Source organism: Chrysochloris asiatica, unplaced genomic scaffold (assembly GCF_000296735.1).
Source record: "Chrysochloris asiatica unplaced genomic scaffold, ChrAsi1.0 scaffold00423, whole genome shotgun sequence".
NCBI classification, from domain to species: Eukaryota; Metazoa; Chordata; class Mammalia; order Afrosoricida; family Chrysochloridae; genus Chrysochloris; species Chrysochloris asiatica.
In genome coordinates, this window is record NW_006408941.1 from 526,660 (window position 1) to 552,881 (window position 26,222).

At 38.6% G+C, this 26,222-nt stretch overlaps 1 protein-coding gene across 1 annotated transcript in view; it reads left to right on the forward strand.

Annotated features, from left to right (window-relative positions):
* Nucleotides 1-26,222, forward strand: part of TRPC4AP (transient receptor potential cation channel, subfamily C, member 4 associated protein) — a 126,973-nt gene that overhangs the window by 73,823 nt on the left and 26,928 nt on the right. Inside the window, exons 4-7 of the mRNA XM_006876883.1 lie at nt 2,021-2,078; nt 12,506-12,634; nt 18,358-18,565; nt 24,982-25,167. Coding sequence (XP_006876945.1) covers nt 2,021-2,078; nt 12,506-12,634; nt 18,358-18,565; nt 24,982-25,167 — 581 coding nt within the window. The remainder of the gene's footprint in view (nt 1-2,020; nt 2,079-12,505; nt 12,635-18,357; nt 18,566-24,981; nt 25,168-26,222) is intronic.

The window sequence follows — 26,222 nt, forward strand, 5'->3', positions numbered from 1 at the left end:
AGGCGATCTGCTTCCAAAATGTCACAGCCTTGAAAATCCTATGAAGCTCTTCTGTTCTGCATATGGGCTCACTGTGAGTTGGAATTGGCTCAAAGACTGCTAACAACAGTTTTTGGTTCTAAAGATAGATAATATGTATTATCTATAATTATTAATCTTGTAAAACGTTCAGTTGTTATCAGAGTTTATATGGTAAAAAGTAAAGTCTTTTGGTAGTGTATTATATCTTAAGCTTGGTGATAAGTATATGGTATTCTGTTCTTTATAACTTAACACATGTTAAGTATGTTATACAAAAATTCTTTTCACATATTCAGTGCTTAAAAAAGACTAAATGCACTTTACTCTGGCATTAAAAGGAAGAGAGCATTTCAGTTAATATTTGATAAATACCCGTCTACAAACATCATTAGGAAAATACATGTATTTTTCTGATACCAATGGTGGTGGTGTGCCATGGAGTCAGTTCCAACTCATAGTAACTGTCTTTAGGATTTCCAAGGCTGTAAATCTTTACGGGAGCAGAAAACCTCATCTTTCAGCTGGTAGTTTCAAACTGGTCATTTTGAGGTTAGCAGCCCAACTCGTAACCACTATGCTACCAGAGTTCCTTCCTAACACCAATAGAACATGCTATAGGTATAAGACCACATTTGTATGTACATCTGTAGTTAAGAGACTCATTCATCTTTGATGCCTCAACCTTTCTACTCTATCTGAATAGGTTTTTCATGTTCTTATTTTCTTTGTAGCAAGTAGCATCTTACGTTTATTTGGTATACTTATTTATTTTCTTTTCTCGCTTGACTTATAAACTCCATAAAGACCAAGATTGTGTGTGTTTTTTCTCCCCTCATAGCACATGACATCTTGTGATTACTTGTTGGTATATATATCTATGTACTTACTCTTGTTTTCTCACTAGACTTGTAAGCTCCATTAGGGCCAAGAATATGTCATTATTATTAATTTTTTTTTTTGCTTACCATTCTGTATTTGATTGAGAGTAGGTGCTAAATAAGTGTTTGATGAATGAATGAATCCCAACTTCTTTTGTCTCTAGAATGTCTGGAAATACTGAGATATACTGTTCTGATGGTCAGTCCTGCTCAGAAGTCATTAAAGATAAAGCAAAAAACAAACAATAGGATATATATTAATGATGAGGGATATTGGGCATCTGCAATTTCTCAAGCTAGTTTGGCGAGCCTGCCCATTGAGATCTCAAAGGGAAACCTAGTATTTTAGAGTTTATGGATGAGCACAAGTTTTAAAAACAAAAGAAGTAAAATCAAACATTTGCTCTATGATTCATACTCAAGTTTTACTATCTTCAGGTTTGGAGCTTATAAAAACTAAGTTTCCTTTTGTGCTCCTTTCCTATTCCTGCTCAAGAGGTAACTAATTCCTTTTTGGAATTCGTAGGCTAGGCATTAAAAGCCAATTGCCTAATATTAAGTAATAAAAACAAAACAGAAGCTCATATTTGATGAGTTTTGGGAAAATGATATCCTTGCTTGTTGTTAGTAGAACTTTCTATGGAAATTTATAATTAATGACCAAGCTTATGTTTTGGTTTTCAGTAGTTCAATTTTTAGAAATGTTATCTTGAGGAACCAATTCAAAAGAAGTGTAATAAGGCTACTGAGATATATTACATGGTTTTATTTGTAGTCTATTGAAATAGCTAACAAACAGATGTATCGCCTAAGCAAGCCACAAAGAAAGCCATCATTCATTAAATGATGGAACCACAGCAATGTAAAATTATGAGGACTCTGGAAGGCATAATAGGTAAATGGCTATTATGTCAAACCAAAAAGCAGTATACAAATTGGTTTGTAGGTTCTGATGGGCACTGTGAAAATCTTTGGTAGACAAGGTCTGGAAGGAGGTTTGCCAAAAGAAAATAATCATCCTTGAGGGAATTGTGAGTAGCAGTTCCTATGTTCAAAGATTTTAACATTGTTACACAATCTTTTTAATGAAAAAAATAACCTATTATTCCTCATTCGATTTCAGTAAGTGATGAAATGTCCAAGGACTGCTTGAGCATCCTGTATAATACCTGTGTCTGTGTAAGTACCCCTGTTGTTGGGGCCCCACTTACCCCTCCATCACATGTGCAATGCTTAAGAAGGGAAGATTCAAGTGGGGGTGGCAGGCATGAGAGCTATCTGCTGATTTGGGGGCAATTGAATTTATTTTTTGTGTGCCTGAGAACCAAGACCAATAGGTAGGACTTATGAGGAGGCAGAATCTCCTTATTTTTAAGAGTCAGACTTAATTTAGCAGATACTGAACTCCTTTAGCTCTGGAGGTGTCCAAGTAGAGACTGAACACTTACTTGTAAGTCAAAGGGATGCATGTATTGGAAGGGTGTTGATGACCATTAAGATGCCTTTCAACAACTCCACATGCTAAGATTCTGCCAAGTCCTCATTTTCCTGGTTAATGAGACTCAGAAGCCTGAATGAATGGTACATACAGGAAGCAGTTAGGTCAAAAGAAAGAGCTCAGTACTTGGTGTTAGAACTTGATTTTTTGTTCTGTCCCTTGAATGAATATTGGTTCATTTCCCTGAGCCTCACTTTCTTATCAAAAGATTAGTAAGTAGTCATACTAATATTATAAGGTTATTGTGAAATAATAGACATGAAGGCACTTTGAAAGCAGCGCATCGGTGTTATAAATTTCCTGATAATCAATCTGTCTTTTAGGAGCTCATGATGTAAACAGTGAACCATAATACAAAGCAGAATGAAACAAGTAGATTACTGAAGAAGTAAAATCCTTGTGTTGTGGAAATGCAAAAATTATGTTTAATATTTGAGCAGTAAGATGGGAAGAAAGTATCCAGATTAGAAAATAAGTAAAATTATCTTTGTGGGCGATGGGTAATGCTGTGGGCTGCAAGGTCAGTTTGAAATGCAAGATCGGCAATTCAAGTTTACCAACTGCTCTTTGGAAACCCTATACAGGGTACCAATGAATCCTAACCGACTTGATTTCACTTAACAACAACAACGTAAGTAGAAAAAGTAATCCTCAACTTTATATGAAAAGACAGAAGACCCTAATAGCTAAAACAATGCTAAAAGAGAACAAAGGAGGACTCACACTTTCTGATTTTAAAACACTGTACAGGTCGGTTTGAAATACAAACTTGGCAGTTCAAATTTACCAGCTGTTCCTCAGAAAACCCAAACAGGGTTGCTATGAGTTAGAACTGATGTGATGACACTCAACAACAGCAATATAGCTACACTAATTTGAATACCTTAGTACTGGTGTAACAATAGACACATAGACCCATTAAATAGAATTAAAAGTACAGATGAAAAACTCACATCTGTGGTCAACTGATTTTTGACAAAGGTGCTAAGGTCATCTATGGGGAAAGCAGAGTTTCCTCAATAAATGATGCTAGTAATAGTGGATATCCACATGTAGAAAAATGAAACAGGACCCTACCTCATACCATACACAAAAACAAATTCAAAATAGAGTAAGGACCTAAATGTACAAACTTTATATATAGTTTGTACATAAAATTCTTAGAAGAAAATACAGGAGTGTTGCTGTCAGTCTTACCTTTCAACAATGGACTACCTAATATAATAGAAGCACACACAGCTAAATAAAGAAATTGGACCTCATAAAAATTAAAAACTTACTCAACAAAATATTATACCAAAAAAAATTAAAAAGACAAGCTACGAGCTCGGAAAATATCCTTGGAAACCATATGGCCAACAAGAACCTAATAAGTAAAATACATAAATATAAAACTTCAACAACCTAATAAAAAGACAAATAACCCAATCATGTAAAGGACATAGGACTTGAATAGACATTTTCATCAAAGAGATTATTCAAATGGCCACCAAATGCATGAAAAGATGGATCATCATTAGCCATCAGAGAGATGCAAAGCAAAATAGAAAATAATAAATGTTGGCAAATATATAAGGAAATAGAAACTTTTATCCTTTGGTGGTGGAGATGCAAAATGTGAAAAACGATGTGGCAGTTCCTCAAAACCTCAAAATATTAAAACTAGAATTACTATGTTGTTGTTGTGTTTAACTGCCGTCGACTTGGTTCTGACTCATAGCGACCCTGTATAGGGTTTCCTAGGAGCAGCTGGTAAACTTGAACCACCCACCTTGCAGTCTCAGCACATTAACCTGCAGTGCTATACCAGGACTCCGGTGCTACACCAGAACTACTATATGACCTAGCTGTTCTACTTGTAGGTGTATAGTCCAAAGACTTGAAAGCTGAGACTTGTCCACCAATATTTATTGTCACTCACTATTCATAATAGCTAAAAGGTAGAAACAGTGACCACCAGCAGATACATGGATAAGCAAAATGTGGTACATACATATAATGGACTCAGCCATTAGGAGAATTGAACTCTTAATGCATGCTACATATTACAGTATGGATGGAACTTAAAGACGTTATATACCAAGTGAAACAAATCAATCATAGAAGGGTAAATATTGTTTGACCTCACTTAAATAAGACAAATGCACAGAGACCTTTACTAGTGGTTGCAAGGAGTAGGAGGAATGGGGACGAAGGGGAGGTTAACGGTGATGGAAAATGGAATTGATTAAAGATAGAGTTATGCATGCAGTGAATTATTTAATACGGCTCTTCTAGCCATAGTCTGTAATTCTCATGAAGTGACTGGGTGCGGCTATGAATTTGGGTGTAATTCTTCTTTTCCTGATGGGTCTGGGTAAGAGAAGTTGGGGGAAGATGTTGATAGGATTATATGATTCAGATGTGAATGATTGTTAACAGGGTTACTTATGATTGTAAAATCTTTGGAACTCAAACATGAGGATTGGTCAGTTTTGCAATCCTGCTGGGTATAAAATGAGCTATCTCAGAAGCAGGAAGAGGGGAATCTCAAGACCTTCAAGAAAGAAGAGCCAGGAGTGGAGAGCATCCTTTGGATTATGAGATCCCTACGCACTGAACCTCCTCCATCCAGGTAGGAACTGTGATACTGGAGGAACAGCAGAGGAGTAGCGGCAGTAAAACCAGAACCAAGAGACAAAGTCATGTGCTTCCCAGCCCATGCAGTGAGTAAAGCAGAATGCCTTCTGGCTGAGACATAGAGTAGAGTGCAGATCCCTTGGCACTCTGTAACATTGCCTGAACAGGGCTGAGACTAAGGTGCCTTGTGATGGAGAGGCCAGTGACCAAAGAGAGCCATGCCAGACTGGAAGAACTGTATCCAAAGCATTTCTGATCCTGAGTTGTAATCTGTAAGCTTCCCTAATTAGGCCCATAATCATGAATATTATCTGTGAGTTCTGTGTGGCCATTGCAGCGGATTATGAAACACAGCAAAGAAGCAGAGAAGCAGAAGGACAGTTGATGTCAGAATTTGTAGAGAAAGTTGTAGGGTGGAGGCATGTCCGATCTCCACTTCATCGGAATCAGCCTTGGGCGGACATTGAGTTTGATTTTCTTTCCCCTTGGTGAAGTCACAGTAGGTCAGACAGTTCCCACACCATGTTTTACAGGTTGCACAGCCAGTTATAATTCTTGTCAGTAAATTGTGCAGTGATGTAAAGTTGACTGGACAAAAGTTGTGTGATAGACGTATTTACACCAACAACAGCAACAAATCAGAGTGACTGCTGAGGCTGCTTCTGTACGTCAAACACTTTATATGGGATTTGATGCCTTAGTTTGAAGGTTTAGGGTCATAACACACTCGAGTTAATTGGCCTATGGCCATGTTTGGTACTTCTGGCCAGTTTTACCTACTAGTTCGTTGCATAGTGTATGGGTATTAAAGTGGCCATCCAAGCACAACAGTTTTCTCTTTTACCTGGAGCAGCAGAAGACGGAGAGTCAGGAATAGGAGGAAGATAAGAAATATGTGACGAATTGCCGCTAGAAACAACTGCTTCCTTTAACAGGAGTCCAGAAGAACTGGATGTACAGGATTACTGAACATTTTGGTCAAAGCCTCCATAGAATAATCCTGATCAAAAGGGAGGAAATTCAGAAGAGAATTTCAAAAATTCATGGACTCCAGACTTTCTGGAGCCATAGGGGTGGATGACAACACCGAAGATAATCTAAACTTTAAATGAAAAATGTCCCCTGAAATCTTGAAACCAAACAATAGTTTAGCTTAACTAGTTTTAAAGAAAGTTCTGCCATGAGCTTTATGCTATTTTAAGAACTATCTGTATGGATTAAATTGACAACAATAACTGAAAAGATTAGATTGGGACCTTAGGTGTGCAGTGAGTTTATGTTAATAAGGAAGGACCCATCTCAGAAAGGGATGGTGTAAATAATGTAATCAATGTCACTAAATGTAGAAACTTGAATTGGAACATGTTGTGCTGTGTATATTCTCAACAACAAAGAAAATTTAGAAAAATAAATGTCGAATTCAGTTTTATTTCTTGCCTCATTCAAAGAAGGATTTGAGGTCTTAACGAAATATGCAAGTAGCTCTGGTAGCATAGTGGTTACGAGTTGGGCTGCTAACTAGCACTCAACGACAGCAGTTGGAATCTACCAGCTGTTCCACAGGAAAAAGATGAGGCTTTCCACTCCCAGAAAGATTTACAGCCTCAGAAACCCTATGCAGGGTCACTGTGAATCAAAACCGACTCCACCGCCACCATCATGAAATATGCAAAATCTGTTAAGATCACAAACTTAGAATACGTAAGAAGTAAATTAAAAGGTTAAAACAAGAATGGAGACATAAAATACATCCAGGAATTGGTCTGATATAAAAATATACATCATAAGAAATGATCTTTGCTATAGGTGGAATTCTGGTGTGGCACTATTGAATAAGCACTGGACTGTTGAACCACAGGGTCAGAAGTTCAAGCCGCCCAGCCACTCACTCTTCGGGAACCTTTTACAGGGTCAGTATGAGTCTGACCAACTAGATGGTAATTAAAAACATAGATGAAGCACAAATTCATATTTAAGCTTCCTACTAGCAAATAGAGAAGTATAATTGAACACTGAAACAGTTTAGCATCTGTAACAGTGTAGTTCGATAGGTTAAGCTATTTAAGTGATTTAAAATTTCCCTTTAGCCATATATTTTTAAAATTTGGGTAAGAATAAATAGGCAAAATTAATTTTAATAATATATTTAACCCTATATGTTGCTGTTGTTAATGTTGTCGAGTAGGTTCCAACTCATAGCAACCTTGTATAGGGTTTCTGAGGAGCAGCTGGTGAGTTTGAACCAGCAACCTTGGGATTCATATTGACTTTGTGATCCAGTGCTTATCCTATGGCATCACACTAGACTCTTTAACCCCATATACAGAATGTCATTTCAGCATATAATACAAATAATTATTGAGCTATTTATATTCTTTTCCAATACTAAGTTTTCTTATTCCAGTGTGTATTTTAACTCTCAAAGCACATTGGACTAGCCACATTTCTTAAGTGTTCAGTAGCCACATGTAGCTAGTGACACAGACAGGTTTATAAAATAAAAATCAAGTCCCCGTCTAAGATTGAAACTCATAGGGAACACATGAGCAGGCATATAAGGTTGCTGGTGACCACAATGATATACTGGTGAGTGGAAGAGGGTAAAGGCAGCAATGAAGACATGGGCTGAGTTCAGCCATGTTCCATAGACTCCTGTTGACCTGGAGAAGAGAGCGAGAAGAAGAAGGGCTGGTTGGTTTGAAGTGTGGTGAGACCTGGGGACACCTGAACCCATGGACAAAGGGCATAGCCACAGAGGGCTAGAACTGAGAGTGAAGCATTCAGCTGATATGAGGGGAGATGCACAAGAACACCCAAACTTGCAGATAGTACCCATTTGACCTAGCCTCAATGGCTTGATAATCAGAACTCAACTAGAGGAAGATTAAAAAAAACAAAAACAATTTTTGATAATGGAAACAAGGGAAAATTGCTAAAATTTGATGAACTTGACCTGTACTCGTGGATATGGTGGTGGTGGTGGTGATGTACCGTGGAGTTGGTTCTGACTCATAGTGACCCTGCACAGGGTTTCCAAGGCTGTAAATATTTATGCGAGCAGAAAGCCTCATCTTTGTCCTTAGGAACAGCTGGTAGTTTCGAACTGCGGACTGTGAGATTAGCAGCCTGATTCGTAGCCGCCACTATGCTACCAGAGCTTCTTATAGTCATGGATGTAGTAGCTCAAAATACCAACAGAGAAGTATCACGTCAAGTATCAATGCTGTCCCCTCTGTATAGAGGGTAGATAGGGACAGGGAGCTTAGACATTGGCTAAATGAGGGGGCGATATAAAGGCACGAAGTGTCTGGTTTACAAGGTTTCAAGGGTGTTTAAGAGTGTCGGGGGGAAGATAAGAGTCCCCACTGAATAGTTTTCATCTTGTCTAGATGGGTCTGGTTAAAAGAGATGGGAGTAAGATTCTTGTGATTCAGTTGTGAGTAATTGTTACCCTGACTAATTGCGACTCACAATTTTAAAGGTAGACTTTTGTAACAAAAATGGGGGAGGAGTTAATCTTACAGTCCAGAAACAGAGGACCTTATCCAGAGAAGCAGGGACACCAGAGATGGAGGCAGAGATGGATTACCACATGGAGAGAAGCAACAGCTGAGGACTCTAGATTCATGGAAAGAGAGGGAGTGAGAGCTGGTGGCCTAGGCAGAGTTGCAGAATGTGCCCTTTGGTGGTTTAAATTATATATGCCTGAGTGTTTTTTTAAAAAGAGAGAGCTAAAATGAATAGAGAGAAATACTATTAACTGATGGTACATGGAGGTGATTATAATCATTGTAATGAAACAAAGTATATGATTTGTTGAATGTAAAACTGCTGATCTGCCCTGTAAACTTACACTGAATTCACAATAAAAATTAAAAAAAAACAAACAAGTAATTATTCTTGTACCTTAGACCAGTGGGAAAATATTTTTATAAAGAAGACAGCGTAGGATGTAATGATTGTATCATTGACAACTTTTGTATAGTCATTAATTTTATGAGGCAGTTTGCTAATCATGACATGTAATGTTAACTAAAGGTATTCTGTAAAATACCATCCATTTAAAAAAATAAAACGGAAAACAAGGGTTGTGCTGATCTGCTGATTGCAGGGTGAGAACCTAGAACTTAAGGAGTTGTGAACTCCATTGCCTCCAGGGATCAGGCAGTAAACAGGAAACATGTGAATGGGGACTGCCAGAATGGTAGCAAACCTGTGGCAAGCAGGTCCTACCTAAAGACATTGAAATTCAGAATTGGTAGAAAAGATTGTCGGGTGGAGGTATGTCTGACCTCCGCCTTACAGGAATCAGCCTTGGATGGACATCTGGCCAAATAAAACTTGGCCTGCTGGGTTCTAGTTTATAGTCCCTGATTTAGATAGTAGATCAAGAACCAATGGTGAATATCAGAAAACCTTCCCTCCCCAGAAAAGTGTATCGACACTCAAAACTCTGTATATAGTTTGGGGATTTAAGTCCCCAGTTAAGGACTCTTGTAGAGGAAAGGAAGGCTTATGTATGGATGGTTAATTCTAATTTAGGAAGTTTTTCCAGAGGAGACATTTTAGTCCCTAAATAAAAGAGGAGTGGACTTTGATGAAAGAAGGGAAGAGGTTGAATAGTCAAGGGCTTGTTGCCAGGGCAGCACAGTTACTTACATGACAGCTCCGATGTCTTTTTTTTAATCTTTGGGAAGGTGGTTAATTTCTTTCTTTCTTTTTTTTTGCTTCTTTGCATAGTTCAGGATTTTTTGATTTCTGACTAAAGCTGAATCATTACTGTTTCACATCTCTGTCAATGTAGATAATTTGGGTTAGGAAGACAGTGTTTTAATGTACTAAAGAACGGTATTGAAGAACAGAAATAGGCCATTAATTCAGAATCCAATTGAGATTACTTTTTTGTTAGTGTTTTCTTTAATGTAGTTGTTCCTCAAGATTTTTATATTCAGCACATTTTCATTGATGCCTTCACTGTGAAAATTAAATTTGCTTTGCACATCTAATCCCAGTAAGCATAAAATGCTTCTTAGCTTGGGGTTCCTATTTAACAAAATGTGTGCCTGCACACTTGAGGTACTTTAAAGTGAAGTTGTGTTTGATGCAGTGTACCTTGAGGAATTTTTTTTTTTTTTTCTTTTTTCAGTTTAGAAGCTGAGCAAGCATGAAAAAAGAAATACTAAAGCCCCTAGGCTCACTGGTTGCCTAAAGTAGCAGGGCTGTTGTGTGTGTGCGCACATGTGCCTATGTGTGTGATAGTTTGTTTTGTTTTAAGGCTAGCCAGTACTGCAGTTTTACATCCAAATTCTTGGACCTAACTTTTGAGGTTTTCCTGTTAACATTTGATGAGTACCTACCATATTCCAGGCATGCTGATAGACACCAGAGATACAGAGATGAATAAGACCTAGTCCTGCCCTAAATAACTTAGGTAACTGGGATTGATGTGAGGAGTGAGAATGTAGTGAAGGATCTAGACAGTAGAGACCAGGTCTTTGAGACTTCAGATAAACAGTGTACATGTGTGAGGTAGATCCAGCAAGACCCTTTGAAGACAGTGGCATCTTGAAAAGTTGGTAGGTTTGCCCATTCCATCTTTGATATTTGTTTTATAAAGAGCACAGCATGTTTTTAATTTTCACTATGTTTACATATGTACACATACAACAAAAATATTGCCATTTTAACTATTTTTCAGTGTGTAATTCAATGACATTGATTGCATGCACCATGTTGTGCACTCATCACAACTATCCATTTTCAGAAGTTTACGTCCTGCCTGAGAGAGCCTTAGTACCCTTAGACAGCAATTCCCAATACCCCCAGCCCTCAGCCCTTGGTAGCTACTAATAAACACTGATCTCGATGCATTTTCTTAGTCTAAATGTGTGATCCCATGTATGTGACATATTTTTTGTCTGACTTATTTCACTTAGTATACTGTTTTCAGTGTTCATCCATGTCTTGACAAGTATCAGAACTTCATTTCTCTTCATGGTTGAATACTATTCCATTGTATATATGAAGGGAACTTCAAAAGGTGTGTGGAAAAATTCCATTGTCTTTCAATTCCATTTTACAGATAACTTTTAGAAGTCCTGTCTTATGTGCCACATTTTGTTTTCTCTTCACCTTCTTATGGACACTTAGGTTATTTCCATCTTTTGATTATTCTGAACATTGCTGCAGTGAATATTGGTGTAGTAGTATCTGTGTGAGTCCCTGCTGTCTTTTGGATTACATACCTGTGGTGTAATTGCTGGGTCATATGGTGATTCTATATTTAACTTCATAAGAAACTGCTAAATTGACTTCCAGAGTGGTTGCACCATTTTACATGGCCTTAGGACTAGTGCTGTGGGTTAATGCACTGGACTGCAAAGTCAGTTTTAATCGCAAGGTGTTGGCGGTTCAAACTCACCAGTTGCTCCTCAGAAACTCTATACCAGGTCACTGTGGGTTGGAACTGACTTGAAACACTTAACAACAACAACAACAACAAGCAGTGGATCAGAGTTTCAGTTTCTCTGCATCTTTGTCACACTTGTTTGCCCTTTTTTCTCCTAATAGTCGTTTTAGTAGGGGTACATTGAACTCTCATTGTGATTTTGATGTGCATTTTTCTAATAACTAATGATGTTGAGCATCTTTCCATATGCTTGTTTTGTATATTATCTTTGTTATTTCCTATTAAAATGTCTGTTTAAGTACCTTGTCGTCCCCCCTCCCCATTTTCAATTGGTTTTTCGTCTTTTTGTTATTGAATTAATGGGAATTGTTTACATATTTTAGATACTTGAGCCTTATCAGATATATAGTTCCCAAATATTTTCTCACAAAAGTTTCTCACATTCTCTTCACTTTGTTAATAAAGTCATTTAATGCACACACATTTTTTATTTTGCTGACTAAGCTTATTCTTGATTGAAAAAGGAGCAAATTTAGTTAAGGTAAATACACAGAGCATACCACTGGCTCAGGTTCAAAGAACCAGAGATTACAGGATAACCCAGAAGTGAGATACAGATCCAGCGAGGAAGAGAGTGAGGGGTTGCTGCTTGTCCGTTATATTGGGAGCGGGCCACACCCCCAAGGAAATATCTTTTCAGTTGATTGACTGCTTCTAGCCAATTATCATAGAGTTAACTATCAACTGTGAAACAGCTGGGAATCCTGGCTCAATCAAGTTGATACAGAACCTTAACTATCACAGAGACTTTTGGAGTTTAGACTTTATAGGCCACCTGAGGCACTGTCTCCTGCTTTTCTCTTTATTTCCAGCTACAAAGTGGTCTCTCAGTTGTATAGCTTGTGTGCCAAGAGGCTTTTTGTTCCATGAGTGGGGAATTTACAAGTATTTCCTACTATTAACTCATGACATCCCAACTTTGTTGGTTTGTGTTGATTTTCCAAGGTTGGATTTCTAGAAGAGCTATCTTGCTTATTGTATCCCGTGCTTACAGCCTTTTCTTCCTTCTCCCCATGACAGACGGAAGGAGTTACAAAGCGCCTTGCAGAGAAAAATGACTTTGTGATTTTCCTGTTTACACTTATGACAAGTAAGAAGACATTCTTACAAACAGCAACCCTCATTGAAGATATTTTGGGCGTTAAAAAGGTGAGCTGTGTTCTCAGGCAGGTGGATGTCTTGATGGGGGAGAGTGTCCCAGATGATTGGATTCTTAAACTTCAATTTTGTACAGAGCCCATTTAGAAGACAAATTCCTCCATGCTTATGTTTAATTACAAAGTGCTTCCGAAAGTTTGGCAATTTTATCATCTTTTAACTCCATTTTTCCACAAAATTTTTGAAGCCTCCTACATTTTTATTGTTGTTGCTGTTGTTAAGGATCTGTCCAGTTGGTTCTGACCCTATGCACAGCATAACAAAATACTGCTCACAATAAATTCCAGTAAAAATTAAACTAGACTGTTCATTTACTAATAGGTCTTATGTGACTATGATACATAAGCAAGTACATGAATCGAAATTAAACTAAGTATAAAAGTTCAGATTGACTTCATGAATTTAATGTAATGGCTTATGTTTTTGCCCTTCACTGTGAATTACTATGGTGTAAATTCTTTTAGCATTTCTTTACTACTGTAAAGGAGCCCTGGTAGAGGAGTGCATTAAGCATAGGGCTGCTAACTGCAAATATGGTGGTTCAAATCCACTAGCCACTTCACAGGAGAAAGATGAGGCTTTTTGCGCCCATAAAGAGTAACAGTTTCAGAAACCCTGAGGAGCAGTTCCACTCTGTCCAGTAGGGTCACTGTCAGTGAGTGGAGTTGACTTGTTGGCAGTGGGTCTAGGTTACTGCTGTGTGCTGTGTGGTGACTCTAGTGCCCTACCACTTTTCTTATATTTGAACCTCCATGAAACCTTCATCCATTAATGCATGTTTCCTTTATGGTTATGTTTGAGCTTATTAAGTCCACCTCTATTTTTTCTCATTAACTGTCAATTATTAAAGTTGGTCAGTTGGTCCCAACACAGTAGAAGATACAAGATGAGTACTGAAATCCTGCCACTTGGTCAAAGGTGGCCATTCAGATGATTCAGACTATGCTTTTTAAAAACAAATAACCAAACTATGAAATGAAAACATTAAAATATCTTATTAAAAACTCACGGACATTTCCCCGGCCCCACCCCCTACCCCCCCAAATCTGTTAACCCTGTTATAGAGAATCATTGTTAGATTTTTTTGTGTTGTACCTGCTAGGTATTGGAGTTAACTTTATTTTTTTAAAGTTTTTATTGTGAATTGAGTGATAGGTTACATGGGAGAACATCGATTTTACACCCTTTGTTTCATTGCAATGATTACACTCTCCTCTGTGCATCAACATTCAACAGTATTTGCTTCTATTCCTTCTGTGTGGAGTTTTTTGTTTTTGTTTTTAATGTACACAAAAACACTCAGGAATAGATAATCATTTAAACAATCAAAGGGCACAGTTTGCAAACCTGCCTCTTGGCCACCAGCACACACCTTTCTCTTTCCATGAGTCTAGAGTCCAGCTTCTCTGTCTCTCCATGTCCTCATCTCTGCCTCCATTTCTGGTGTTGCTGCTTCTCTGGATAGGGTCCTACATTTCGCTGTGCTCTTCTCCCTTGGTGGTCCTAGGGTCCTCTGTTTCTGGCCTGTAAGATTAACTGCTCCCCCGTTTTTGTTATAAAACTTCTACCTTTACAGTTGTGACAGTCACAGTTAGTCATGATAACAGTTACTCACTATTGAATTAAGCTGATTTTAATAATAGCCTTCTACATATATATTTTAAGAGCTTTGGTAGTGTAGTAGTAGGTTATGAGTTGGGCTGCTAACTGCAAGTCAGCAGTTCAAATCTACCAGCTGCTCAAAGGAAGAGAGATGAGGCTTTCCACTCCCACAAAGATGTACAGCCTCAAAAACCCTATGCAGGGTTGCGATGAATTGGAATCCACGCCACACACATAACCACCACCACCATACATATTTTTGGAATCCTGGTGTGGCACTATAGAATAGGTACTGGATTACTAATAACAAGGTCATCAGTTCACACTCACCAGCCTTTCCTTGGAAACCCTGTACAGCTATGAATTGAAACCTACTCTCCCAGCACTCAACAGTGATACTCATTTTTGGAGTCTTGGTGTGGCTCTATAGGGTAAGCATTGAATAGCTAACCGCAAGGTAGGTGGTTAAAACCCACCAACTGTGGAGCTAACTTAACTTGCTCTTGTTCCAAGCTTTCATTTTGATTGATAGACTTTTTATCATATCACTGAGGAGGTAGAAGCTGTCTCCTAGGGGTTTTGTTTTAGGGAAAAGGGTATATCCATGTGTACTGTGGTGACCCCCGCTTTATTTCTGTTTTTCTGCTGCATTCTCCTTACACCCTGCTTGCCATCACCCGTTCATAGAAAGTACAAATGACCCATTGTCTGTGGAAACACATTGGAGATGTGTACAGGCCCCAGACAGACTTTTTGTGCCCTGGATGAAAAGGCGTTGTTATTTTTTCCAGTAATTGTGTTCTCCCAGCAGTGTGTGGAAGGGGCCTTCAGTGCAGGAACTCAAGACTCCCTGGCAGTCTCAGCATAGTAATCTAGGATCGTGCCTTAACAATTTTTCCTGCTTGCCCTCTTAGCCCCCCACCCACCACCACTACCACACCCCGTTTCTGTGTTGCCTAAACTGGTGAACCCGCTAGACATTATGGGTACTTTGCTGACATTTGAAAAAGTGATAGGAACCACAAAGAAAATGAAAACCCATGATTAGTATCCAGAATATATAAATTCTTACAAGTCAGTAAGAAAAAGACCTAGTATAAAAATGGGCAATGATTGAACAGGCATTTCACAGAAGAGAAACAGGTGGCCTGAAAGCATAAGAGAAGATGCATAACTTTGTTGATAATCAGAGACATGTCAATGAAGGAAGAACACCATGAGCCTGCACAGATACTGGTGAGAATGTTGATAAGTGAGAATGCTTACCTGCTGCTCATGCTGTCTCTTGTGGTTAAACGTTCACTTACTCTTTGACTCAGCATCTAGGAAAGCACTGCTCTAAGGGCTTGTTGTTGTTGTTGTTATGTGCTGTGGAGTCGGTTCCGACTCATAGCGACCCTGCACAGGGTTTCCGAGGCTGTTAATCTTTACGGGAGCAGAACGCCTCATCTTTCTCCTGCGGAACCGTTGGTAGTTTCGATCTGCTGACCTTACGGTTTGCAGCCCGATTCATAACCACTATGCTACCAGAGCTCCTTGCTCTAAGGGCTTAGGTATCAATATTTTGGCACAGGCCACCTGTTAACTGTGCCCAGGCACACTGGTTGGGAAGTTCAATCCTAGAACAGTGATTCTTAGAAATGAAAGGCCTGCTATCTATCAATTACTGTTTTCTAAGGAGTGCCTGGTAGATTTGAAGTACCAACATTAAGGTTCATAGTCCATTGCTTATCCTACAGCATCACACCAGAACTCCGTATCTGTCAGTAGAAAATGGGTAAATGTTCTCTACTCAACACAGTGGAATATGCTGAAGTAGTGAAAATGCATGATGAACATTTGGTATAGGCACAACATTGCTGAATCATGGAAATTATTGAGTGATAGAAGATTATATGTTTCATTTTTATATAAAGCTAAAATATTAGCAAAATCAAAGTATAAATGTGAAAAAATATTTTTTAAATGACAATGCAATAATAAAATTCAGGATTGTAGTTACTTTCAGCAGAGAGCTGCTTCAAGGAAAGGACACACAGCTTTTTGTTTTTTTTTGTATCATAATATGCAGCAAATAAATATCAAATAAAAATTAAAACAACGAAAGGAATAGACTTCTTAACTGGTGAACTGTCCCGAGTTGTTCCTGTTGTTTCCAACTTGAATCTGATCTTGAGTTGTAACCTGTGTGGCGCTTTGGATTAATTAATGCGCAAGACTGCAAAGCTGTTTGAACTGCAAGGTCAGTGGTTCAAGCTCACCAGTTGCTCCTTGGAAACCCTATACATGGTCTGTATAGGTTGGAACCAACTCAACAGCACTTAACAACAACAACTTCCTTAATGGACTACATAATTGTGGAAAGAAAAATAAATGGATTTCAGGCATGATAGACTGGTTTGGGATCCATAAACTGATTTAGACTGGGCCAAAGGGACTGATGGACTGAAAGTTATTTTCCAATAATAGCAGTTACCATTTATTGTGTTCTGGAAAAGGGAAAGGAACAAAATGGGAGAAACTGCTTCCAAATTCTTCCACAGATAACTCTTGTCCTCCTCCATTGTCAGGAATAAAGAGTAGGTTTCTTGAGGGCATCTAGGAGTCATTCACTTGTTCAGTACACATTTACCGACATCCTCTCTGCCGTGTTCCATTCTTTCAAGCACTAAAGAGCAGAAAAGATAATACCCCCTCTCAAGGCATGTGGCAGATTGTTTAGGAAATAGATGCAGGAACACTTAGAAGACCATGTGATTTGTGCAGTGATAGAGAAATACTCATCTCAGTGGAAGTTAAATAACTTGTTGGAGTGAAGTATAGCAGGTATTATCTGAGGATGGTTCAAAACGAGAAAAGATCATGTAGCATCTTAACGAGGGAGAAAAATTATAACAAAATAACACATTTTATAAAGTTCTTTAACTTGATGTAGGGTAACATCAGCCTTAATGTTGAATCTTTGGAAATCTTTTGATTCAAGTCAGGAAACAGACAAAAATGTCTGCTCTCACTTTAGGTAAATGGTCACGTGACACATGTTCACATGCAATCCTTTGCAAGATTGCTTAATATAAGTGAAATATTGTAGTTCACCTAAATATACATAAAAAGAAGAATGATTAAATTGTAGGGTTGTTGTTAAGTGCCGTTGAGTCAGTTCCGACCCATACTGACCCTGAATAGGATTTCTGAGGCTGTAAATCTTTACAGGAGCAGAAAGCCTCATCTTTCTCCCACGGAGCAGCTGGTAGTTTCGAACTGCTGACCGGTAGTCTATCAGAAAATAAACTAGAGCTACTTGGATCAGTGCTAAATGTGTTGAATCCAAAGTAAGATCCAGAATGACTAAGATAGTATGTTAATATTCACAAGAACCTCAAGCATGTAAAACAATGCCATATTTTTAATATTGTTGTTAAGTGCCATCGAGTCGGGTCCGACCCATAGCGACCCTCTACAGGGTTTCCGAGGGTGTAAATCTTTACAGGAGTAGAAAGCCTCATCTTTCTCCCGCGGAGCGACTGGTAGTTTCGAACCGCTGAACTTAAGGTTCGCAGCCTGATTCGTAACCACTACGCTACCAGAGCTCCTTATACTTGATAAATATGAAAACATAGGAAATAATAAACACAAAGTGGTTCTCTCTGGGGAGATAGTGGTTATCTATGGGGAGAGGAATGTGATTGGGCAAGGATACACTGAGGCCTTCAGCTATATTTGGAATATTTTATTTCTTTAAAAAAAAAAACAAACCTGTAGCATGAACGATAATTTATGATTTGGTAAAAACTTGAATAGTAGACCTTTTTCTCTTTTTTTAAATAGGCAAAATGAGTCTACACCAGGAAAGGTAGGATAAACAATGGTGTCCAAAGTGTCTGATCCTTAGACCAACAGATAGGTGCTACCATTAGTCCTGTTTCACAGGTAAGCAAGCAAAGCTAAAGGAGACACCAAACATTACTTAAGGTTGCACAGCTGCAAATTGCAGAGTTGGGATTTGAACCTAAGTGGTCTTGGTACTAAACCCCATTCTTAGTGCAAAAGGGGACACACCCCTCCAGGCTCTTGAATGAACTTAGCATAGGGTTTGTTTGTGTCTTCTGTAGGAAATGATTCGACTAGATGAAGTCCCCAATCTGAGTTCCTTAGTATCCAATTTCGATCAGCAGCAGCTTGCTAATTTCTGCCGGATTCTAGCTGTCACCATTTCGGAGATGGATACAGGGAATGATGACAAACACACGCTTCTTGCCAAAAATGCCCAGCAGAAGAAAAGCTTGAGCTTGGGGCCTTCTGCAGCCGAAATCAACCAAGGTAAAGTCTTCAAATTCTCAGCATTTTGAGAATTGTAACTCTGAGACCCCTTCCTGCTGTATCTCGCTTTTCCCATCTCTCTATAGAGATTGATCCTGGAGGGCTCCTAAAGTCGACTTAAACTGTGTAAACTTTATGTGTGTGCTTCTGTTTGTTAGATTCCAGGGGATAAGCTCATAACTTTCATCTGATTCTTAAAGGGGTCCAGACCTCAAAAAAGTTAAGAATCACTGTTATCACAAGTGCTTATACCTTTTGGTCCTCTAAACCCCTTCTGAGAATTTATCCTGTAGATATGACATATATGCTAGGCTATTCCTTACGTTACTTACAATAACAAAAGACTGGAGACTCTAATATCCTAGGTTATATAACCCAACAAGAGACTATTTAAATTATAGTATATTTGTATAATGGAAAATTGTATAATTTTTTTTAAATGAATATTTCTATGTATTGATATGGAAAGACTTCTGAGATATACTAATAAAAAAGAAAACGCTGAATAATATATAATATACTTTATGTAGTGACAGGGTGGAGAAGGATAATTTGTGCATAAAGAAACTGTAAGGATACACAAGAAACCTCAAGGGATTACCCATTGGGGTTGCCTGGTAACTGGGTGGAGTGGATAGCATCAGCAGTGGAACTAGGACTTCTTTATATTTTTTTATTAATTTTAGAGCATATACATGAATTTTTAAAAATACTCTATTTCATCTAGCCCTACTTAATGTTTTTCAATAGCACATGAACCGTGTTGTATTGATAAAGTATCCTTATCTAAGTGAACCGTGAGGAAAATTTAGGCATACATTTGTTGTGGCAATATGGGTATAGGTGATTCATATTGGAACTAAAATATTTGTGTATCTTACCAGCTAGTTCTTGAAAATTAGCAGGCTAGAAATCCTGTAGATGTAAAAACCTATCATTGTACACTTAGTATTAACCAAGATGAAATAATAAAAATGTATCATTAAAAAGCAGCAGTAGGAAATCAGGACCATTCAAGACAGTCCTGATGATGCTCTGGAAACAAGACTTTCTGAAGTTCAGTGGACTGGATGTGTATGTTCCCAGGACTAGCTCTGGAGAATCGCTAAGTGCTACACAGTAGTCTCCCTTCTTCATACTGAGTCTTAAGTCCTCCATTAACTTTGTTAACATTCTAATTGTAGCTTAGAACACCATATGTTTATAATTGTACTTTCTAGGTTATTGGGGAATATGACTTTACATGCTACTAATATGTACAGACAAAAGTATGTGGACTTTGTGGATCTAGAGTAATGGTTTGCTATCCAGCCTGTGTCTCTTCTGTGCCCATAGGCCTTCCTTGGTCTGTGTAGAGTTGGTTTTTTCCTCCCTCCCACCCTTCCTCTTTTTTTTTTCTTTAATGACCTGGGGAGTTCACTTTTCATAAATGATCAAATATACATGCTTAAAATGTGAGTCTTCTTATGCTTCAAAGCTGATTTAAATACACATTAACATACATGCTCAATGACAAAAGCTAATGTTTGTTAAACTCGTCACGTGGCCAAAAGAATGCCTGAGTGATATGAACAGTTAACCTGATAGGTTTCTAACAGAAAAATTGGAGGTTTGGGCCTACACAGGGGTGCCTCAGAAGAGAAACCTGGTGATATGCTCCTGAAAAATTCGCCATTGAAAATTAACAGGCTAGAAACCCTATGGAACACAGTTCTGGTGACACACTTGGGGTTACCTTGAGTTGGAGTTGACACAAAAACAACTTAGGGAAAAAGTGTGGCAGACACTAAGCTAATGTTTTGCATGTTGTTGTTAGGTGCCATGGAGTCAGTACTGACTCATAGCGACCCTGTGTACATCAGAACAAAGCACTGCCTGGTCCTGCGCCAACCTCACAGTCGCTGCTCTACCTGAGCCTGTTACTACTGCTGCCGTGTCAGTCCATCTCATCTGGGGTCTTCCTTTTTTTCTCCAACACTCCTTTTTACCAAGCGACTATTTTGCATAGAAGTTATTTAATCCTCTAAGCATCCCTGTGAAATAGAAATGAGGTATCTTTTTGCATTGGTAAGGAGAATGAGGGTAAGATAGGTTCAGTTTGGGATAGCTGTGTAGGCTGAGACATTGAGTAACTCATCTTACAGTTTCTCATTTTAAGAATATGGTCAGTTACTATTATCCTGCTGGTATTCATCACCTTCATATACTGGTTTTAAAGTCTTTATTAAATACTAAGTTTATTTTATGTCTGTATGACAAGACCATGTGTGGTGCAGTGAATTATTTAATGTCTCTTCTAGCTATTGTTGTTAGTTGCCGTCAAGTAGGTTCCGATTCATCGTGACCCGGTGTAGGGTTTCAAGTAGTTGCTGGTGGGTTTGAACTGCTATGGTTAGCAGTCCAGTGCTTATCTTATAGTGCCACACCAGAACTATTGTGTTTGTAAAGTCCAACCAAATTAGTTTTTCCTGATGAGTCTAGGTAAGAGAAGGTGGGGGAATTTGCTGATGGATGATATGATTCAATTGTCAGTGATTGTTAATAGGGTTAATTATGATAAAGACAGAGCCATGGACTTCCTGGCTTCAGGAGTAAGTAAAACTGAGTGTCTTTGGGCTGGAGATGCACTTGTGTAGTGAACTGCCTCTAGGCACTTAATTGGGGAACTAGGTTTGCTTGACCCACAGATCTGGAGCTTAGTGCCCTTGGGCAAAGTAGAGTGCCCTTTGGGTATCAATAGCCCTAAAAGAGTTATGTAGCATTGCTGAGGACCCCAGAGAGATAGAGAGGCCTGTAGGCACAGCTGAGGAGAGGCTAAACATTTTTGACCCTGAATTGTAATTGGTTAACTTCCCTAATAACTCTCATAACTGAATATGGTGTCTTTGAGCTTTATGTCGCCATTCCAAGTAGAGCATGCTGTGGGAAGGGATGGTGATGCCATTGTTTGGGCAGTTGACATCAGGAGTAGGGTTCATGGCAGTAGTTCAGACTCATGAAAGCCTGGGGCATTGTTAAGAAAGAACAAAGAGGCGTGGTTGAATTCAAACTTTTGATTTATAGGTAGTTACATTGGTTATTGTTACCTGTAATGGAAAGGAATGTAAGAGATGTTATGCTGCCTCTGAGAGGAGAAAAGCTGCTACTAGAGTCCCCTGGGGTCTAACAGATGGGAGCCTGGGCCTTCCTGATCCACCCTGCCAGCCAGAGACCAAGGCCATATGGAAATGGTTATTGGTTATCTTGATTACTGAGAATTTGCAAGCATGCTCTCCAACTATATACTTGATTGGATATGCTAAAAGAGGAGTTAGGGCTGCCCTGAAGGAATCGGCTTTATTTTAAGCCAGTAGCCTGTGTATAGAATATGGGGACTTGAGAGAACAGGATGTTTACCTGTAAGGGAAAGATACTGCAGAATAAAAGAAAGACTTGCTCTTTTGAATTCTGAGCAAGAAGTTTGCTGTTGAATAAATCATGGCAGGAAAAGTCTGTGCCCATCAGAGAAAACCCCTGTCTAGGAGAGGCTGCCTTCAACATTTTTAAGCCAGAATTGTAACCTGTTAGCTTCCCTAAGAAACCTCTTAACTGTAAGTGTGGCGCCTGTGTACTGTGTAGCCATTGTGATAAATGATGGAAGCCACCTGAGTAGAGTCTGTGGACGGGAAGATCATCAGTGTCGCTCTTACACCTTGTCTGTGTCTACTTGTAACTTTTGACATACAGTGTACATGTTATAGTTTAGCATATGAGTTGTGCAGGGTATAGCCCTTCCTTCCCCACCTGTCTGTCCATCCTTTTTACTATCTGTCTCCCTGCCACCTTACACATGCACATGTTTTCTCTAGTCACGAGTGGATTAAAAAGATCTTAGTCCTCAATGTTGTCAGTCTTTAATTGAACACCAACCAGCACTAAATACTTTTAAATGGAGGTTTGGAAAGCTGTAGGATGTTGCCAAAAATTCTTACCTAGCCAAATAATGATTTATGTTGTCTTTCTGGATCAGAGAATAACAATGATGTATTCCTTTTAGGGAGTCGTAGAACTACCACAGATTTCCACAAGTTATTTGATAAATATCAATAAAACTCTTAGAATTTGAAGGACTATGCTGTGCTGGCTTGTCAGTCCCTGAGTTCGTATGTAAATTGCTGAGTATAATTGAGCCAGTGATTTTTCTGAGGGGGAAGAGCCACTGCTTTCAAGCCATAAGTCAGTCACAAAAGCATAAGACTGTTGGGGTGTACTTCAGAGTCCCCCCCACCTGGGTGCTGGCTGTGGCAGTATGCAGGAATAGGGAAACTGGGTCTTAAGAACTAGCCTGTGAAGAACAGTTAAGGAGAATAGAGCTGTTGACCCTGCAGAAAACAGTTAAGAATAAAAAGCCAGCTGTAGTCAGCTATGTGAAGATTAGGACGTAGACTCATCTTATTTGTTTGAAAAAAGCAATCTGAGGAGATTTCAAAAAGCTTGTAGAAAGATTCTCTTATCTTTTCATTCCATTTTCCCACGACCTTTTAAAAAATCTTAACAATATAGATGGAATAGCTGGTAAAAAGCATAAAGCTTTACCAAACTACTTGATGTTTGCCAAGCAGATAACGAAAAACTGAGATGTCAGTGTAGCTGTGATAGTTTGTTTTTAAGTGAGGTGAAATACTATTTTATAGCCACTCTGTAATTCAGTAGTGAATTGAAAAGGGGATCCAAGATTATTTGCCAAGCTCTTTAATGGGCAGCAAGTTTATATAACTTCATATAATCTTCAGAACTAAATTGAGGTGGTAGTCTTATTTTTACTTTGTTTTCATTTCAAAGAAATTGCTTTAATGCTAAAATTCTTTTGACTTTACTTTGATTTCTCATAAATGTTTTACACATGTATAGAAGCAGACAGAAGGATATCATGATCTCCCATGTATTCATCACCCATTTTCATTAGTGATCAGTTCATGAGCTGTCTGGCTTTTATCTATACTCCTATCCACTCGTCCCCATCTCACCTGGAATTATGTTGAGTTTTTGTTTAGGTGATATTTTTACATCATTCAAAATCCAAAGTTTCAAAAAGTGTCCTTTGAAAAGTTTACCTCCACTCTTGAACACAGAGTTCTAGTTCTATGCGTCTGTGGCAACCACTGCTGTTGATTTCTTTTACATTCTGCCAGAGAGATTTAATACAAATATTATTGTTTTAGTTAACTGCTGGTGAGTCAGTTCTGACTCACAGTGACTTTGTTTAGGGGTTCCAAGGAGCAGCTGATGAGTTTGAACTGCCAAATTGGGCCAGTGCTTGTCCTATAGGGCCACACCAGGACTCCAGTACATGTATGAATGTAAGCATTCAGATATTCATCTCATCTGAAAGAATGTTTAAAAATGGATGCCGCATTTGAATCTGGTCTCCTTGCCGCTGAAGGTTTATTATGTTCTCTTATGTTGATCAGAATTCTCATCTTGCTTTTTATTATAAGTAAAATGATATTGGCAGAAAAAGGAGTTAAGTGATTTTTTCTTTACCTAAAAAAAAAAAATTTCCTCCAGTTAATACATGCTTGTTACAGAAAAATCATAAGTAATTTATAAAACAGCATTTCTTTCCTGTCCTATTAGAAACAGCCACAGTAAATACACCAAGCCACCTTGGTATATGTTTTTCATTCTTTAGTCATGTGTGTACTATGTGTATAATTTAAAGGAGCAAATTTTTAATTTTCATAGAAAATGGGTAGAAACCAGTACTGTTTGTTTTTTTCCTCATGGCACTGTGTGTTAATGTACTAGACTGTGAAGTTGGTTTGAACCACAAAGTTTGTGGTTCAAGCTCACCAGCCGCTCCTCGGAAACCCTATACAGATTCGCTATGAGTCAGAACCAACTCAACAGCACTTAAGTGATTGAAGCATTGCTTTTTCACTGTATAAAGATGTATGTGTCATTGTTCTTAGTGACTTCTTTGTATTCCATTGCATGGATGTATACTTAATTAATCCACTACCAATGAACACTTAGTTATTGCCACCTCTGTTGTTGCAGAAATCACATCACAGAGCCCCATTTCACAGATATCTTCGTATATATGACTATTTCCTTGTAATTTTTTTCAGAAATGGGCCTGTTGTCTCAAAGACACACAAATTTAAGGCATAAAGACTACAATATATATTCCCACAGTAGCTATGACAGCCTATTTTTCTGGTCTTGCTAAAAATGTAACTTTATTTCTGTAACTTTTATTTTCTGTTTTATCTTGGCATTTTGGTTTTTAAAAAGCGGCTCTAATTTGTTGCTATCCAACTAAGGACCATTCCTGTCATGCACATGGGGAGCAGGTTGCCTATTGAAGACTTTAGTAATGACATTTGCTGTTCCTCTGATTTGAAATTTCTCTTTCTTGTTCTTTTCCCTGGCAGCGGCCCTTCTCAGCATCCCTGGCTTTGTTGAACGGCTCTGCAAGCTGGCGACACGAAAGGTGTCAGAGTCAACAGGCACAGCTAGCTTCCTTCAAGAGTTAGAGGAGTGGTACACATGGCTAGACAATGCTTTAGTACTGGATGCCCTGATGCGAGTGGCCAACGAGGAATCTGAGCACAGTCAAGGTACTTAGAGTGGGTTCCCTGGGTCCTCCTCTGAGTCAAAGAACTGCAGACCAGTATTTCATGTGAGTATGGAATATGAAGGATTCCTAGTGTGGGGCTGTAGGATAACCACAAGGTGAGTGGTTCAAACCCACCCGCCACTCCTTACAAACCCTATTCAGGGTCATTTTGAATTGGAACCAACTCGACAGCACTGAACAGCAGCAACAACATGGAATATGAAAAGAGATGCAAAAATCCTCAACCATATCTAGCAATAGAAAAAGGATTATGCACTATGACTAAGTGAGATCTATCCCAGGAATGCAAAATTGATTCAACATAAAATCAATTAATGTAATAAACCATATCAATAGACTGATCATCTCATTAGATGCGGAAAAAACATTTCACAAAATCCAACATTCCTTCATAATACAGTCATTCAGCAAAATAGGAATAGAAGGAAATATCCACTACGTGACGTACGGCATCTGCATAACCACAGAGCTGACCTCATGCTTAGACTTAAAACTTTCCCCCTCAGGTTAGCCTTCAGACAAGAATGTCCTCTCCTGCCACTTCTGTTTCACATTGTTCTGCAGGCTCTGGCTAGGGCATTAGGCAATAAAATGAAATAAAAGTCATGTAGATAAGAAAGTGTGGTGCTGTAGGATAAAGCATTGGACCACAAGGTCAGTTTGAACCCCAAGATTGGTGGTTCAAGCCCACCAACTGCTCCTTGGATTCCTCGTATAGTAGGATCACTCTGAGTCAGAATCAAAGCTCAGAAAGGAAGTGAAGCTCGGTCTATTTATAAATGACATGAGTGTGTTTTTAAAAAGTAAGGAATCTATTAAAAAACTGGTAAGCTAAAAAGTGGTGTTAACAAGATTACAGGGTGCAAGATCAGTATACAAAAACCAATTTTTATAAATTTGTTAGATGCCATCGAATCAGTTTTGACTCATAGAGACCTTGTGTGTAACAGAACGAAACACCACCCGGTCGTACACCATTCTCTCATTTGTTACATTTGAGCCCATCGCTGCTGCCATTGTGTCAGTATATCTCGT